The sequence below is a fragment of the Falco cherrug genome, chromosome 3 (genome assembly GCF_023634085.1).
Source record: "Falco cherrug isolate bFalChe1 chromosome 3, bFalChe1.pri, whole genome shotgun sequence".
Taxonomy (NCBI): domain Eukaryota; kingdom Metazoa; phylum Chordata; class Aves; order Falconiformes; family Falconidae; genus Falco; species Falco cherrug.
This window is the reverse complement of record NC_073699.1, coordinates 49026619-49045924: the sequence shown is the minus strand read 5'-3', so window position 1 is coordinate 49045924 and position 19306 is coordinate 49026619. Positions and strand designations below refer to the sequence as shown.

General features: G+C 38.1%; 1 protein-coding gene across 2 annotated transcripts in view; it reads right to left on the bottom strand.

The window, feature by feature from the left end:
• Positions 1 to 299: 299 nt before the first annotated feature.
• The window catches only part of ATP6V1H (ATPase H+ transporting V1 subunit H), a 50502-nt gene continuing 31495 nt past the window's right edge, over positions 300 to 19306 (bottom strand). For both annotated transcript variants that reach the window (XM_055704362.1, XM_055704363.1), the window contains exons 12-14: positions 18795 to 18896; positions 14083 to 14196; positions 300 to 634 (exon numbers count right to left, since the gene is read on the bottom strand). In XM_055704362.1, coding sequence (XP_055560337.1) covers positions 574 to 634; positions 14083 to 14196; positions 18795 to 18896 — 277 coding nt within the window. In that variant the 3' untranslated portion in view covers positions 300 to 573. The remainder of the gene's footprint in view (positions 635 to 14082; positions 14197 to 18794; positions 18897 to 19306) is intronic.

The following is a 19306-nucleotide window of genomic DNA, read 5'->3' as shown; positions in this document are numbered from 1 at the left end:
CACGTCCAAATTTTTTAATGTAGCCTCTAACAAGAGGGAGTTACCCCACTCCAAAAGAAAACCCATACATTTGCTTTTATATACAAATTGAACACTGCTTTGAGACTTGGTATGCACTTTAGTACTGAGAGTCAAAATTTCTCAAGCTACTGCATTTCCTGCAGAACACCAAGTCATAGCTTTATTAATTTGTCTGGAGACATACAAGGACTACTTGCTTTTCTTGAAAGCAGCAACACTGATAACCTGCTAAAAGAAGAGAACATTTTTTCTAGGCTAAATATAACATTGGATGAATATCCTTTAATAACAGTCTTTATTATGAGAATAAATACATAAAACAAATGCAATATATTAGCGACATTTCCTCATATACATTCAGAATATAACAAGCAGCTAATAGGCATAATCATCAGAACTAGTTGAACAAATTTTTATAAGCCAACAATACTAGAGGAAACATGGAAAGTTTACGCACTAGCAGCACGCAAAGAACATGTGATTTCAGTGTTTCCTTGATATTAATTTAAAGACAAACATACTGTAGCTATAAGCATGAACTGACAGAAGTGTTTAGCTCCGTGCGGTGGCCGTTTGAGGTTGTTCTGACTGCAACTGCTTTCCAAGGTATTCCCTGAAATACAACAAAAAAATTAGATTGAGAAACATCCTGGAGAGTGGGGAATAGGAGGATAGTGGGGGGGAAGTATGAAGTAGAGAAAGAGGAAAAAGCTTTAGGTTTATAATTATTCCTTCAAATAATGCTTGCTGTCAATAGTCAACTGGAGCTACTATGACAGTACCAAAGCTTTAGGTATCCACCATCAATCCCTCTGAAAATACGGTATGAACTGAACATAAACAAAACTGTCTGGAAAAAGGCCCAGTGGTAATATTTAGAAGTCCTGGCAACTGTCACAGAACACCCACGAAGCCCACAGATTTTGCTTGCTGAACATCAGAATACATTAGAAGCCGTGGCAAAGTATTGAAAAGGATCTCTTCCCATCACTCAGCTGCATGAGCACAAGTAATAGCCATGAACACATTGGCAATTTAACCCAGGCTAGCGAACTAGACACTGGCTGAGAAACTACATGTTCAAGCTGGAAGAAGAAAATATATTCAAGCCAGGCCCACTGTATACCAACACTTTCTTTCAAAAGAGTGTTTTCCTCACCCATATTTTGAAGTACACTAAGTCACTTTTTTTCATACCTGTACTCTCAACACTGGAACAACCACCCCCCAGATCCCTAGCATTTACCTCAAGCAACAATATCTAAATTCTATGGAAAAATACTGCACAATTCTGCTGAATGTTCCTGTCTTTCATTTTCTTCTGTCAAAGCAGCTCAACATTTCACAGAACTACAAAGAAGCTGAAAGAGGCCTTCAGTAATACCTGGCTTGTTGCTTATTATAGAAAATAAACTTCAATAACTGTACCACTGTATCAGCTGAAAGAGAGGTTTCAGGACCTGTGAAATGTAGGTGTTCTTTTTACATTGCTGATTGAACACTTAACACCACACTTTTTCTTAGTGCACAGGTGTTTCAACCTACACAGGTTAAACGTTAGAAGCGGTTCAGAGAAATTATGTTCAGAATGAAGTTATTTTGGAAAACAAAACAAAATACACCAAAAACTCAAGAGTATGCATTTTTGCTTTACTCAAAAAGAAAAAAAAAAAAAGATCAGTTCTTATTGCACATTTTAAAGGCTAGTTTTCAGTTTAGCGACCTGTTGAACAGCTGTTCCCTAGGCATTACTATTCCTATAGCACAATGAAGTTTAGCATCACAACTGTACCACCCAGCAGCATTTTTTTCTCAGTTCAGCATCTAGAAAAGCAAAATTCTTATGAAGTATAATGTTAACTTCAAACTCCACTAGCAAAGAAGATAACACAGGATTTGTATGCTGAGCCATACATTATGATTTAGCACCTTCTTTCATGGCTTTATCAGGTGTTGCTGCAGGTTCACAGTATTTTAATGCTTGGGCTGCACTCAACAGATATGACTCTCGATCATAGTAAGCAGGTTATCACCCTCAAAGTAGAGACTCCTGATGGCAAAGAAGGAAATGAGCGGCTCTCTCGTGGTTTTGCAAGACCCAAAATTGTACCACCAAAATAAACAGAAATTGACAGCCATCTAAAAACACCGCTAGCCACTATGGAAGGGCTTCCAAGTTCACCAAACCTTCTTCTGCTCCCTCACTGGTGGTTTTTTTCTTCATTTCACATCTATAACATGTACTGATTCTAGCATTTCTTCTCTAACATCCAGCACTGAAAGCAAGTGACATTTGCTGCATACATGGCTCTGCTCACAGCATCACAAGCCTGCAGTTACTTATTCTTAAAGCACACATGAACCATTTTGAATGTGAAATCCTTATGCAACTACTTTGCAGTAGGAAAATCAATTAAGCTAACAATCCATACCAGTACTACTATTGCAAAGCTTACACTGGTTCAGGTGCATGCTAAAATCCAACCATAGTGCACTGTATTCAGCAAGAATCTCTGAGAAGGCACAGCAGTAGCATATTTTGTAGGTACTTAGTGCCTTAACAGACATATTCAACGCATAAGGACATACAGCGGATAGTACATTATCTTCCCTACAAAACCTTTTCTCTCAGCCATTCACTTGCAGGTGTGAGGTTTAAGTCCAGGGACAAGGAAAAACTCTTATCCTGTTTCCCCATACAGTATGAGTATCTGCAGTTACTGCTCTACATTGCCATGCTGCAAACCCAGGTGAAAACCCCACACTGTTCCTACCTCCTCACTTCTTTAGCCACAACCAAGGGCCAGTGAAATGCCAAAACCTTGTCCCACCTGCTCTTACAAGTACCAGTTAATTTTCTATTTGGTTATCATTTCCAATTGAGTGTCGTTGGTAAGCCTAGGACAAGTTCTTGGTCTAAGCTGGATGGTGAGAGTGATTGGTAAAAGACCAACAGGAAGTATTTAGACAGCTTCTCAACACGAAGCTCTCACGTGCAGGCTTCGAATAACCTATCAGTCTGCTCTCCTGTCAGACCTTTGGTGGCTTCTCTCTCCCATCTTCCACTAAAACTGAAGCTTACCAAAATTAGCTTCATAAGCCACTCTTCTCTCCTCTGTTAAAATACATACCAAAAAGACAAGCAGATTCAAGTACATTTTTTACATACTGGTATTTCATCACATCTGGAGGTTAAGTAGCACCGTAAGCTTCAACATTCACATATAAGTTGGACATAAATGTCCATCACCACACTACTACAAATCAAGTGTCTCAGATATTCGTATTTATCCTGCACTGTCACTAAGTTAAATCTTAAGAGAAAAACTGGGATTTTAGAATTACTGTTTACCCCCCATCATGGTTTAACCCCAGCCAGCAACTAAGCATGACACAGCTACTCACTCGCTCACTCACCCTCTCCCCCAGTGGGATGGGGAGAATTGGAAAAAGGTAAAACTTGTGGGTTGTGATAACACTTTAATAATTGAAGTGAAATAGTAGTAGTAGTAATATTATAATAGTAGTAATGAAAAGGAAAAAGAGAGAGAAGAATAAAACCCAAGAAAAACAAGTGATGCACAATACGATCACTCACCATCCACTGAACAACATCCAGCCAGTCCCCAAGCAGCGATCAGCCCCCTCTGGTCACCTCCCCCCCCCCCCCCCCCCCCCCCCCCCCCAAGTTTATACACTGAGCATGAGGTTCTATGGTACAGAATATCCCTTTGGCTAGTTCGGGTCAGCTGTCCTGGCTCTGCTCCCCCCCAGCTTCTCATGCACCTGATCACAGCAGAGCACAAGAAACTGAAAAGCCCTTGACTTCGAGTAAGCACTACTTAGCAACAACTAAAACATCAGTATGTTACCAACATTCTCATAGTAAATCCAAAACACAGCACTGTACCAGCTAGTAGGAAGAAAATGAACTCTATCCCAGCCAAAACCAGGATACTCATAAAATTAGAATTACCTTTAAGAACACAAACACTCAACACATTGCACTATAAAAGCACATACAATGAAAGAAGAACAGATCTTGACGCCAAGATAACAAATCACTGCAGAAAACATTCAAAACAGCATCTGACAGATTAGAGTTGCATGCTACAATGGAAAGTAATAAGGTATTAGGCTTGATTTTTAAAATGACAAGCTATAAATGCATAAATTTGACCACTTCACCTTATTTTAATCTTATTTTGTAAGTTCCTCCATAAATTCAGAACAAGACCACCTGTACCCTAACAAAAGCATCATGGTTGGTCTTTTGCAAGTACATCAAGTTTCTAAGATGTTTAAACTCAGAAGCAAAAGTATGAGATACATGACTGTGGCCGCTACTGGCAAAGATTCACGCGTGCCTCCTCAGCTCATACTATAGACGAAGACAAAACTGCTAAAATTTGACATAGTTGAGCTTTGGGGCCTACATACCCATCGTCTTTCAATACACAACCTTACCAGTGATACCTTTTCTCCCTTCTAACCAGGCCAAGCAAATCTGCAGAATGTCACTCAATAGGTGTTCTGCAAGATGTACAAAATTCAAGTAAAAAGTTACAGAAAAAGAGCAAAATACCGTCCTGCCCAACAATGAATTCAGTCATCAATTCTTTCCACTAGAAAGCTGCCTTTTACCTCGAGTAGGCACTGCATTATTGTATATAATATTGCAAAAGCCAGTAAGAAGTAGTGAACAATTTCTCAATACAAATACAGCAGCTGTCCAGCCATCACATAAGGCTCATTTTTCTTTTAAATCATTTAAAAGGATGAAGGGAAATTAAATTCTATGTACCAGCAGTCAAGTAATATTGAGCATGTTTACATATAAATGCTTTATTCCTTAACTGTTTTCCAGAAAGGAAAAGTTACCACATGCTTAATGGTGCTCCCTCAAGTCAATAAGCATCCAGAAAAGTCTGCGCTCTCCCACATAAACAGACTTACAATTAAGCATGCCATTTTGGTATACTACCCATGCTGGGATTGTAGAGGTGAACTCCATGGATACTTTCAAGGTACCTTGCAACAGTTCTAGTAGCATTTATGTGGAATTAGCACTAGAAACCATGCAACACAGAACAGGGCATCAATTTTTCCTCTAGCATTAATAATCAAGATGTAAAGTTCATCGAGTAAAGGCCCAAGTACCTTAAAAGTTCAAATTTGCAAGTTTAGCTCCTTGCAACAAGTTCCACTTCAACTGTTTTCCTCACACTGGAACAGAGAGGCATTTATAAAGGTCAGTATTAGCCCCCTTCTGACTGCCTTCAACGCAAAAACATCCTTATTGCAAAGGAATAGAAGGTGGCCCAGACAAGCCTGCATTTATACTTAACTGCATTCAGACTTAACTGCATTCAGACACATAAATTCATACAGAATCAGTTGTTTCAAAACCGCAAACCATTATGTCTGTGCTGCACAAAAGCATCAAAACACACAAGCATAGTACCTCACTTTTGAGAGTAACTACAAAATCCTCCATTTCTCCACTAACGCCAGATCAACAAAACTTGTAACAGCACATTTTATCACTTCCCTGGTCATTCAGAAGTCTGACAGTGAGGTGTAAGTAATTTCTATTTGCAAATTAATCTTGTCATTCATATTAGAAAAAACAAGTGAGATTCATTCCACATTAGCAATTACCCCTTCTTCAGGGCTATCTTTAAACACACATTTTCCACAGTTTCCAAAGTGCTTTTTCCAAGAAGAAAAGGAAACTTAGAGCTGAATATATGAATTTGTTGCATCTCAAATCCTTATTCTAATTTGTTGCTTCATTCTATTTAATTGATTTTGTTGGTATATGAGAGACACTGACACATACTTCAGTGTCATAGTGCACCAAATGCTAAAAGATCATTTAGGAAAAGGCACAAAGGACTGAACAACATGTAAGCCACCAAATTCAGTGAGTACAGGATAAGGAGAAAATTGCAAACTGGCACAAGACCCTACCTGAAAATTTTACAGTAATTTCCAGATAAAGGATCAAAAGAATCACTGTTGACAACAATCAATCTACAATAGACGGGTAAGTTTTAACATACATACAACAGATTTCTAGAGGCCGTGTGCTAAAAGGAACAGGAACAGTTTAAGTAGTACTACTTCTAGTGTTATACTCCAAATTCCAGTGCAGTTAGATTTGCCTATCCTTTAAAGAAAACTGAAAATTCTTCTTTTTAGCAGGAAAGGGAAGAAAAGTGATGAAGCACGGAAGAAAGGAAGGCTGAAATTTTCATATTCTCTTTTCTAACAAGATTTATTTAAACCTTGCTTGCAATTCATTAAAGAACCAAGTTATCAAAAAAATATTTGATGGTCTTGAACATCTCCAATTTCTAGCTTGTTTTAGCAGACTGAGGTTTTTAAGAGGCAGAACACTTTTCTTTAACAAAGAACAATATAAAAATACTGATTTTATTTTTCTCTATCTAAACATAAACCTAGAGTCCCATGCTTTTCAAAGTGAAACTGAAAAGGTAGCTCTAAAGAAATTCTTCACCTTATGAAAGAGCACAGAAATGTAACAAAGCTACAATAAAAAGTCTGCCATATGACTCAAGCCACCTCAAAGACATTGCCAACATACACTGTTACAGAGAAAATAAAGATACAGGGAATATAAAGATACGACAAATAGTTAAACAAAGGAGCTCACAGGACATACAGCAGATTGGTAAGTTTGAACAGATAGAACAGGTTTGCTTGCCATCTTCACATTGTATTTCTACTATGGATCTAATAACGTGGATTTGTTGAGAGAGACAGTCCAGTTTTAGTAATTTATTGTAGCTTCACAAATAGGTATTTGAGTTACGCAGCTGACGTAATTCCAGCTCTAAGCAGGCTAAACTCTCCCTTGAAAGCATTGGTCTTGTGTTACACTGCTGCAAAAACAACTCCACAGATGCGGCAATCCCTGGAACTTTCTGAGCAGTAGACACGAAGTGGCAACACCAGGACAAGGTTGCAACTGTCTCTCAAGCCCCCATCTAATCCAGTGGACTGGCACAGCCACCCCTGAACCTATTCCAGCCATGTATGCCTGCCTTTCTCATAGGGCGCTCACTTAGGCATTCTGCTAAGACAGTATTTTTTGTTCACTTAACTCTCAAGTTAGCAGAAAGCAATTCACAAGCTCCCTTGAACCTGGTTACTGCGGTGTCAACATTAACATGTGGTGAGTGAGAGAAAGGCAGAGAGAGGGGCCACCACAGATGCATTTGCCTTGCCACAGAGCCATGGTCATGGAAGTCAGTAAAGAAAATAAACAGGCTCAAATCAAACATGAAGCTATGTTAATATTTGGTTACTGAAATAAAATATTAACATGTTGTACTGCTCAATCAGAAATTATACCAATGCATATTATTTTATATACAAAATATATGCTAGACTTATATGTATTTTTAAATATACCATATATATTTTATACATTACAGCACTGCTCTTCACAGAAGTAAATAGAAATAGTACAGCTACGAAAGCTGTAAACCAAAAAACATAGACACACAGTCCTAGAGAGCTGGGCTGGGAAGACTGCCCAAACTGGCGTTCTACCACACAGGAAAACTGCAGCTCTCTTCTGTCACTTCTTTGCTGAATGCAATTTTCTTCCTTGACTCAGTCTATTAATGCAACACAAAGTATTTCAATTAAAAAAAAAAAAAGGTGTTAATAGTGATAAAATATGTCTATTGTACCAAGTAGTGCTGAAGGTAAGCCAGAACAAACAAAACCAAAGAAGAAACAAATGTACGCAACAAACTTTGACTAAACAGTTTGAGCCTCTACCACATTATCAAATTGAAGTTTTTATAAGTTATTTTTCAGTGGAACCATGGTGATTTTCACCATGTATCTCCTTTACCAATACATGTGGCCTTGGATCTCAAGACAGGAAATATTGAGAATTGCAGAGATTTTTGCAGTATTTAGTGTAACAGATTCCACTTAACATTTTGTTCTACCTGTTTGAAAAAATGTCCTAGGTGCTGTTCATCTTAATGCACTTTCATTATTCACAGTAAAGAGACGTTCAGCATTCTGATACACTAAAACTAAACAGCTTGAATGGTTGAGCAGAGAAATTATAAATGTCACATGAAAGGGGTTTTGGTTTGTTGTTTTGGTTTTTTTTCAAGCGGAGCCTGTCATCATCTGAATATGTTATTAATAAACAATATATAGATTATCTCCTGAGAACTGAGAGCATTATTTATAGCTTTGTTTATATGGTTTATAGCCCTCCTTACGATGTGACATGCAAAATCAATGTGTCTTCAGAGACACTGCAAGAACCTCCTTTTCACTCAGCAGTTTCCCTCAAGAGAGAGGTCTTGTCTATTTTTTTTGAAAAGTAATACTAGACTTCCAGTTCACAACTTTATATATAAAGCTATAAATAAACAGCAGATCAACAAGCCTCTGTTATAAGGCTATCACTTAAACATTCGATTAGACTTTAAAAGAAAATAACTCTGAAATTCAATTCAATATATGCCTTTCTATTAGGGAGACAAGGTATGCACCACTTTTCACTTATAAGATGCACTATGAGCTAACACACAAAGCAATTTGTGAATTAAAATAAACCAATTTGACTAAACCATGCAACTTGGTTTGAAAGTGGGTTTGTATATAATCAAAAGATTTTGTTGCCACAATGAACAGTAAGCAAGCAAAATGCTTTCAACACTTAAGAGCTTTAAGTTTGTACAGTGTATTTCAGAATGACAGACTTAGATCATGTTTAACTGAATCTTCCTATCAGGAAATCAAATCCTTAAAGTAAGACTAATCAGAAGCGACACTATCAAAAAGTTACTTTTTTGGCAACATGTTTTTCAGCATAGCACATAAAACCAAACAATTTATTTGAAAAAAAGACAATGCAAACTGAGCAGGATGTTTGATATTTGCAAAATATTTGCTCCTCATTAACAGAAGCTCTATAAATACTGAAGTATTTTACGAAGAGTGCAGATCTCATGACACAAAACATGATCACACTATGAAATCCCAGAGAGCATACACACAATATGAACCATAGTCCCTACTTGTACGGAATGAAGCTTTACAAGAATATGTATCTATGTTCAAATAAAAAGATGGAACACTCATACTAGTTATCAAGTGTGCCTATAACTAATCAGTTTTTTGCCTAACTTGTCTCAATTCAGCTCAAAACAGTCCTCTTAAACAAAAATTAATTTTCATCAAGGACACAATCTATTGTCTCAACCATTTCAGTTAATTAACTTCCGTTAACTACTAAAAAGGAGCTGTATTGATGATGAAGGCCAAGAAACAAGATAATGCAATCAACTGTATTTATCACGTAGGCATTGTTTCCTAGATTTAAGCCTGCTCTATCAGGCATTACACACGATTGAGTGTTGGGACATGAAAAAAAAAGTGGGGGGACACACACTTTATTGCTGCCAGTTAACTATCATTGCACCTTGCATTTCTCACTACTAAAAGCAAGCATGGTGCAAGAAGCTATCTTAGGAGATATATGGGCTTTGGAGAACAAAGTTTATACCAAAGAAGAATAGTGACAAATGCTGAATATTCAAAGCTAACTCTATAGAACAACTTCTAGATACAGCACACTCCAAGTCTGAGGCAGTTTCAGATTTTTGTAACATCTCTCTGCATAACTAGTCACTTTTAAAAATGGAAAGCAAACAATTTTGTCTGAGATGTGCACTCTGAAAACCATGTATGAATCTGTTGCACAAAGCTTACACAAAGTTGTTGCTTCATTATGTCATTTATTAATTTTACTTCCAGTACCATACTTGATCGCATATCAATAACGCATCCTAACTCCCATTGTTCAGCATCCACCAACATACTCGTATTTTCCATGTCAGTATCAATTCACCAAGTATCAGTTTATTCTAAAAGTCTGCCTGTTTAAAGGAAGTTTATAGCTCAGAGTCTGCACAGGTGAAAGGACCCTGGTGAGATGAGGCATCACACCTGAGCCCAGAGCTAAGAGATGCAATCCCTCCCTAACAGCAGTTCACTACTACACTGTAAACAGAAAGGCAAGGCAACACAGTCCAGTAGTTTAGTCAATAGCAGCAACTGCCAAAAGATGCTATGAGTTCTCCCATTATCCTGACTCAGCCAGAGGAAAAATACGTTTGCAATCAGATCCACTGTGGTTCCATTAACACTTGTATGAATACTGAAAAACATCTGAGCCACAAAGGTTAAGCCGCTGCACTTCATTTTACATTTGTGTAAACAAAGAGCACACAAAAGCAGTCTCTGCACACATCAACTAGACTGGATATCATAATTCTTTTTTGTTTCTGACCTCTGATCCCCAATTCCCAATAGTACTGCTGCTGACAGAACAAGTAAAAAGTAATATGCTGCACTTACTACATGAGTCATGAGCAAACTTGCCTGGGCCTAACCTCACCAGAAGACAAGCAAGTGGTGGAAACTAACACGCCGTGACCTAATGGCCACTAAGGTCATAAATACATCACACATTAAATGCAAACATTTAAAATTCACCTGTTATTTTAGTGAAGTAATAGAAGGTTGGAATTAAGCCCTTTAGAATGAAGCTAGGAGACTATACATTCACAAATCTTAGAAGATTATTCCAACTGCTCAACTTCAGGCACTGAAACTGCTCTACGCTGCCCTGAAAAACAACCTGCTTCTCTCCATTTTTCACAGAAGGAACCTGGGCTTCTAACTGCAGGTGCTTTGAGTCACAACATCCCACCCCTGAAGTTCAGTAAAATGTTGTGCTGTGAAGCACATGAAAGGCATGTGCTCCATCTGTAGAGATTAACATATGTAAGTGCTGTCAGTTTAGAACTTAATGATTTGATTGTTTTAAAGTCTGCATCACTAAAAACATTGCTCCAACCAGCACTAGATTCCCAAAATCAGTTCCTCATACTAAAATGGTGAAGTTGGGTATTGGCTCTGAACACCAGCAAAGACAAACAATAAGATGACATTTCTCATACACAGTCAAAGCACAAATTGAACAGGACACAAAAAAATGTGCACCACCATCACCATGCCAAACTCCCCCATCTGCCAATAACAGGGTTTTATCATCAGCACAGGGTGCAGTGACTAACAGTTCAAGTGAGATTAAAACACAGGATTGATTACCGTTTAAAGACATTCAAGTGATGCTGAAAAGATACCTTTGCTCCCTGCTTCATCAAGTGCCTGATCATTTAACATGCAAATGTAACTGGAATATTTCACCTCAACTTACCTTACCTGAAAAGCTGACAGCAGTTACTGCTTTTGCTAACCTAGCTTCACCATTTAATAGAATGCCTGACAGTCTTGATTTCCTCCCATTTATCCCTGACTTAAAAAGCCCTAAGGAAAAGCCAGCCGAGCAGCCTGTAATGAACTATTCAAATTACTTAGGAGTTAATTCTCTCTGAGTTATTAGTAGTCTAATGATACAGCTGCATTTTAAGCAGAATACCACTTCAGCTGCCCCATGACACTCCCTAGGTTCAGGTACCAGAAGTTTTCCTTACTCTGCTGCTCCAGGCGCAGCACTTGCTCAGCCTGGTAAAGCAAGCCTTTACTTTCTAACCCTTCTCCTGGTTAGCCTCCAGGTCTAGGAAGAGCCTGACTACCGCTGTCACACATGTGTCAGAGTAATGCAGAGCTGTTCTGTGCCAATTAAAGAAAAACACAATTGCTCTGAGTGAAATAACTGGAATTCCAAAACACATGGAAGCAAGAGGGAAAATGGGAAAATCCTTATTGTTTCCCCAGCTCTGAAGAGCAAGGTAAGCAAAACCTTGAAATCGCTGTGTAATCCATCTTATGGCAAAGCAAAGCTAAATAAGTAGGCACTGCACTGTGCAGCCGTCAGGGGACTCTGCCCTCTTCTCCCCACACAACCTATGAAACAGAAGAGCTCCTGACACACAGCAAAAGCCAGATGTATACGAAGACAGATCTAGCTTCCCACATACAAACAATGTGTAATTTCCTTAGCTCAAGCCATCTGATGTCCATTCCAGGGGGAACACTACTTTGACAAATACCAGCCAAGGACAATTGAGTCCCAGAGGCTTGTTCCAATAAGAATTAAACAAGAACATATTCCCTACAGAAATTACAATATGAATCTGAAAATGGCACTAACTTAAACAGATTCTTTTCACTGACACCTCTGAAAAGCTGAAACTAACTTAATTGCAATCTCTCTCAGTCTTATCGCTAAAGTTTCACAAACTGAAAAGCAGGCACAGAACTGTTCATGCCATTAAGAAACCAAGACAAATCTAGAAAATCTGATGTGATGTTTTTAAAATTAGTATGCTTAAGTTGAAAATGAGAAAAAGCCAGGTTAGGCATCCAGAAAAACTTTTACTATCAGCGAGGTTTGTGCTGGAGAAAAGCCAGAGTTTTACCACCAGATTTTCAAGACATGAGAACATAAATAAGACCTGTCACACCTGCAGAAGGTAAATTCAGTAACTAAGCCTTCCACACTGACTCTCTATCAGCTACAGCCAGTTTATAATACTGAAAATGCTCCAAATATATAGGGCGATATATAAAAATGACCCAAAATTAGGTTGCACATGACCACATGTTTTATCTCCATTTCCATACACTCAGAAATTCAATGTTATTTACCAAAGTCCTTATAGGTGAAAAATTCTAACTCTGGATTTGTCACAGTAGATTACTTAAATGTGTAAGTGTTTCTCTGCTATAGAAAGTTCCTACAGTATGAAAAAAGGAGGAAGTAGGACAAAATTAACCTAACACACAAGAGAATCAAAACCCATATTCTTCAGAAGAAAACGGGGAAAACTAGCTTTGTTTTACAGAAAATACACTGCAGGGAGAGGAGACAGGAGCTTTCTGTCAGCCTTCCTAGCCTGTCTTCTACATTAAGTAGGCGACTTAAAGAGCCTGTCAGAATGTGCTTGATAAACCTGAATCCCCTACCACTTTCACACTACATCACTACCCAGCCTTTTAAAAAGACCACATTGTGTCAGAAGCAAAAAAACTGACATAAGTTATAGGTGCTTCCAAGCACCAAGCTTTTCAGAAACAAAAGGTTATGTAAGTTCAAAATTAAATTAGTTGCTTCTATCTCAACATCTATGTTCCAATATACTCAAATGTACTGTTGCATTTTATCTTTCTCTAAGGCAACGCCAAATTGGAAATATGAGCTTTGGTGAAATCATAATTAATAATCAGATTAAGAATTTCTAATTAATATTTGTACCTCATTTTAACTTACACTTAGCACACCTAACCAGTTTGGCAAGTTATACAAAGTTGTTACATGAACACTGAAGTTTTTTAGAACTTCAGCCCTTCAATGCTTGTTTGTAAAGGTCCTTGCTCTGTTGGAAAGGCAGCATCACCTATCAGCATGTTCTGTGGCAGAACACGCCAGGACTTCAGGGGCTTTGGAGCTTTATTAGAGAACTAGTCAACAAACAATGGAAGAAAAACCTTGCTTCAAATGCTATTCTCAGCAACTGATAAAAGAGATACCAGCCACTGATTTTCAACTTCATCTAACCAACCAGCCTCTAAGTTTCTGCCACTCCAGGAGCTCAAAGAAAAGTTGTACTCGCACCCCTTAAAATGACAGCGTGGAGTCAGGGAAAGGACTAGAGCAAAGGACAACAATGCAAAAGAATGGTCAGGCACGCACCTTCCAAAGCAACTGCCAATTAAGTACTTAAACAAGTGCAAGGCTAAATCACAGCTCATATTGAATATTAAGCAGTTCACGTAAGTTAAAATATAATGTTCAAGTGAATTACTCATGTAACAATCACGTAAAGCGAAGCTACCCAATTCAACTGCAACCAAAACATACAGATAGACTAGCTAAGATCTTGCACATCGACATCACAGTGCTCTATCACAACAACTGCAGTCTTACCCCATAAAAGTTATTCCACCCATAAAGAAATCTACCATCTTGAACCCTCTCTCCATGCTCAGTATTTCTCACTGTTAGTATGTTAAATAATCTTCACATACCAGTTGTGAACCATCAGCTTCTGCACAGCCAGTAGTGCATTATAACGAACTTGTTGGTCTTCATGATGCATGTGGTTCATAACCAGCTGTTTACCACCAAGTTGTTCAATCACTCTGAAAAGAGAGGAGCGGAACAGTTTTTTTGACATTACTTCAGATTCTGAGTAGCTATCCTGTCGAACCACTTCATGTGCAAGGCATTAACAGGTTAAGTTCACGTCACATAAGACATATACATTAGGAAATAAATACTTTTAACAAAAGAAACTTATCTGACATGTTATAAATGCAGATCTCTCATCCTACCTACTGACTTTTTTTTTTTTAATTCACAACATCAGAAAGTGTTTGTACTGGACTCCTGTTTGGTAAACACTACCTACTTCCATAAATTTTGAAACAAACAACAATAAAGAAAGCAGACCTTTTCAGAGAGGGTTATTTACTTTATCCAGCTTGCTAAAGAACTTAATATTGGCTTGAGAGGGTTGGCAGGGTACAGCACTATCAATTATTATTTAGGAGGACGTAGTACCCTCTCCCCCATAAATTGATGATAACCAGGTCACTCCATTTTTTGCAAGAAAAGTCCAAATCCTCAGCGCTGCCTAATCCAGAAAAAGTGCTTGTAATCTCACCAACACCTATTAAGCCACCCACCTGGTACTCCTCATAGTGCTTTTTGCCATTCAAACTGTACTAGAGCCACAGCTATCATTGTTCAAGATGCAAAACTGGCTGCTTAAAGTACCATTTCCAGAAAAGCGATAAGCTTGAGCTGCATCTTCCACTACAAACTTCACCACAGTAGTCAGCCATAGCTTTTTAATAGCTGTACTAAACCCCACACCAAATACTGATGAAACTTTGTTTCACATCACAAATATATAGTTCCTTTAAAAAAAAAAAAAAAAAAAAAAAAAAGGAAGGCAACACATAACCTGAACAAGTATCACCATCTAGATGACTCTACATGCAGCATTTTGGTCTCTGGTAACAAAGAACATTTGGAGAGAACTCGAGAGGAATACATAAACTGGTTACTCGCTGACTTGCATATGGGTTTTATGTTCTCCCACAGGTCGCCGAGTAGTTAAACATAATCCTGTTAAGAAGCTACTATCTGCATTTTTCTTAACCTGATGTTATCCTTCTATTCTAAGCTTGCATTAGCCATCTGCTTTTAGTATAGTTCTTTTCATGGACAAATTAATGCATTACTGCTGCACAACACATGTTTTTGTAAACTGCAGAACAGGTATAAAGACATAGCATGAAGACAAAAAAGAATTTCCCACTTCGTTTTATAAACCAGTCAAAACTATCCTGGAATGTTATTTCCCAACAACATTAAAACATCTAAGGATGTTTCATACAACAAGAATGCATTCAGAAAAGTGCAATTGTTTTAAGATGAAAAATCTTTACTAATGACTTCTTGAATTCGCGGTAATGTAACAGATTAAAAAAAGCTTTATGCCAGCCTTAGGCTGTCTCACATCTTTAATCATGAGTTAAATATAAAACCACTGCACACAAAGATCTTAAGTGACTTTTCCAACCTAAGTTATATGAAACATAAGAGGTTTTTTCCCCCCTCATTACAGGACTGACTTAAATACTTAATTTTCAGGAGTTGAAGTAAAAAAGCCATTAAACTCAAAAGCTTCCTTACACTAGAAGTACCTAAGAATCAAAATGAAAAGTTAAAATCCTATGATCACAAATGGCAATAGAGTATTTCCGATGACAATACATCACTGAAATTATAGCACAGATATGAAGAGTCAAAAAACAGTGTTACCATTCTTGCATAATGCTGTCTACTGGTACAAATCACTTCCCAGCTATGTGTTTTAGAACAAACGGTAAGCAACTGTGAGGAAGGTACATGGTGAATCCCATTCCTTCAAGTTCTAAATCTGCTCAAGTGCTCAAATCTGCTCAAAACTTCTAGTTCTGTTTTCCCTCTCCTCAACTCTGCTTACTTTACAGCAGTAATAGAGCCCAGTGAGCTAGTTACTGTATGTGCACACCTTCTGCAGGGACTGTTCCCCATAACAACAGTGCACTAAGCCAAAACAGTGGCAATTCAAACAAATTTCTGGATGCTGAAGAGCCAGATTTTAATACGACCCATTTAGAGGGAGAAAGGAAACAGATAACAAAGACAAATAAGAACAGCTTAAACTGTTATAGCAGAAAATACTAACAAAATATCCACACTACAGATCTAAAAGCAGCCTAAGGTGAAAGAGGGAATGCAATTAAACTGCTTCTGAATCAGCAGCTAAGGAAGGGAACAGCTCTAGGTATCAATCTCTTTGTACATGCAAAACAAAGCCCATGAGCTAGGCGTTCAGGTGACTGAAAAGTGTTGACGTTACACAGCAGCAATCCTTGGGCCACATGGAAGTTGTACAGGAGGTTGATGTTTAGCTTGCATTTATTTCAGCGACAGAAGCACCAATACCGCACTTTATTTCTGCTGTTGCATTGTCAGCAAATACATGTCGGTAAGCCTCATTAAAAGGCTCACGGTGCTATTGCCTTGAGAACTTGGTCCACAATGTGCAGTTTTAAAGGCAAATTAAAATTATTTAAGCTGACAACATTAGAGAACAGCCAAGTAAAAATGTAATATTTAGTTTAAGAACATTTTCTTTTGTCAGACAAAGGGAAAGGTTAGCCAGGTCTCTAGGTCTCTGCAGTTTGCAGCAGGTAAACTCAAGAGGTTTTCAGTTCTAATTCGCCTCTGCAATCCACTTAGGAGTGGAGGATAAACACTTGAAAGAAACAAAAGTATAAGACATTTGAATTCTCTTATTCTTCTAAACCAGCGAATAGCATCCATTCCCAAAGTGAGTCATGCAATGACAGTAGGAAATGCCAGCCAGGCGTGGGAGCAGTAAATGACTATATATCAAAAAGAATCACGGCAAGAAATGGACTATTACATGGGAACTGACACCCAGCCCTTAGGTATTTTAAGCTTTCAGTCCTAAAACTGCTGAAGTCATACTTGGTAAGAATACATCAGACTACAAAGGAAATTCTTTAAAAGAAAGTGATTGAGGCACTTTAGTTTGTCCATCAGAACAGGAAGCTAAATAAGCCAAGTCCATAAGCAGAAAGCAGCTAAGTATTAGAATTTGATACAGGAACGTGAGTTAGAATAGACACTTCTTACTTGCTGACGGCCACTCCTTTTGAAGGTTGATGCACTTCTGAACAGGTCTAACAGCCTGGGATCTGAGTGGAGCTGTGGTCCCACCAGCAGTACCCTTTCCCAACCACAGACTGAGAGATACAGGTCCTGTTCATCCACTTTTCCAACTTCGTAGCTTTTGTCCAGCAACTGCATGGCCATACTAGCCCAAGAATTACGCCACATTTGAGGAGATGTCTGCAAGCTCTTTAAAGATTATGGCAAAGGGCTGTATAAAATGGTTTCAGACACAGGGCAGCTCAAAGCAGGAGCAACCTCTATCAGTCCTTCAGCTTTGCCACTTGCAGGCAGCAATACAAGTTTCCACCTTACTGGAGGGTACTTTGCCTTCCCCTCCAAATATCAGTTGTCATAAATCTCTTTTGGAAGACACGGGAACTAAATAGCAAATACACAGCACTGCTTAGTACAAGTGGTACATACTCAAGACCTCTGACCTTTCTTAGTGGACCTAGAAAACAGTTTGTTCCAATAATCTAAAATCTTCAGTTCAAATGTTTATAAGATTACAAGGGCAGTGAGTCGCTCTAAAGTGAACAAAATCTTTCTAGCATATATATGGCATTGGTTGGTTCATGATTCTACTACTGTCAAGATAGCAACCTGCACAAGAAGCATTCATGAAATTTCCAACAAGCCTAAAAGATCATTCTCATCTTCCCCATTAAACACTATGCAGAAAGCAGAAACAGACCACTACTTTGCTACAAAAACTAAGTCACATGTCCCTTTGGTTGACTGATGACCATGATTCCTGCAAAAACCAAAGGCCCCTTTCTACTTCTGTGGTCTCCTTACCTTACAGATGCAATTATGCAGCAAACATCTTTGCTCACAGGTTTTGAAAACAAAGCAAAGCAAGAAAATATAGTAATGTCTGTCTGTCTATTTTGACAGGAATTCAGGTTTACAAGAAACATTAATACTTTCACAAAAATGCATATTTGTATAGCTAAAAGAAAACATACCAAAATATAAGAGTGGTAACTCAATCTGTGTTAACATCACTGAAATTACAATAGCAATCGTTTGTAAGAAAAATCATGTCTGTGTAGTACTAAGGTCACAAAACTGACTTAATCATTGTTGAAATAGTCTATCCCTACTATAAGTTCAGCAATTATAGTCCAATAATCATAAAAGAGGGTAAAAACGATATGCTGATTAAATTATTGGCATCTCTTCTAATTTCCTCTGGTGTACGTCTTCTGCTTTAATCTAAACAACTTATTCAAGCCTTCTTTAGACACAGGTTCCCTTCACTGTTAAGGGACACTGAAAATTAATATTAAGTCAAAGATTTAGTTTGTTGTCTCTCATCTTATCTAGTTTGTGTTTTCTCACCTTCCCAGTGAATTAAACTTAAGCATAACCTCCAATCCTTATGTAGCATATTTTAATATAAATAAGCAAAAAAGCCACAGGCAAAGTAAATATACTCTAGCTAGTCTCTTGAATAACAATATAGCGGCATTTTTCTTACCGTTTCCCACGGGGATAGTGTCGTACATATTCGCCCACATCATGAGCAGCTACAGCCAGCACCTGTGGGTCATCAGAAACTTCCAGAAGTTTTGTCAGGATTCTATGAAAGAATTTGAAACAAGTCCAAAGTTTTGGTTTGAGGTTTGCTGTTGGGTTTTTTTGGTTTTTTGTTGGTGGTTTTTTTGGGTTTTTTTTTTTTTGGGGGGGGGTGTGTGTGTTTGTTTTTTGTTGGGTTTTTTTTTTGGGGGTGGGGTGGGGGGTTCTTCATTGTTTTTTCTTTTAAATCACTAACAAAGTAACAAAGCCTGTAGCCTGTAACCATTAAAATGCCTTACCAGTCACCCAACAGCAAAGCTGGAATAGAACTTTTTCCAAACTTGCAGCTGCACTTAAAACAATGGAGAACTTACCCTAATTAACAGAATTATTAAAAGCATTCACTAGAGTGACTTTAGTGATCCATGTGTACAAATACCTATAACCAAGGTTTGCAGAATATCTGGGTTTTTT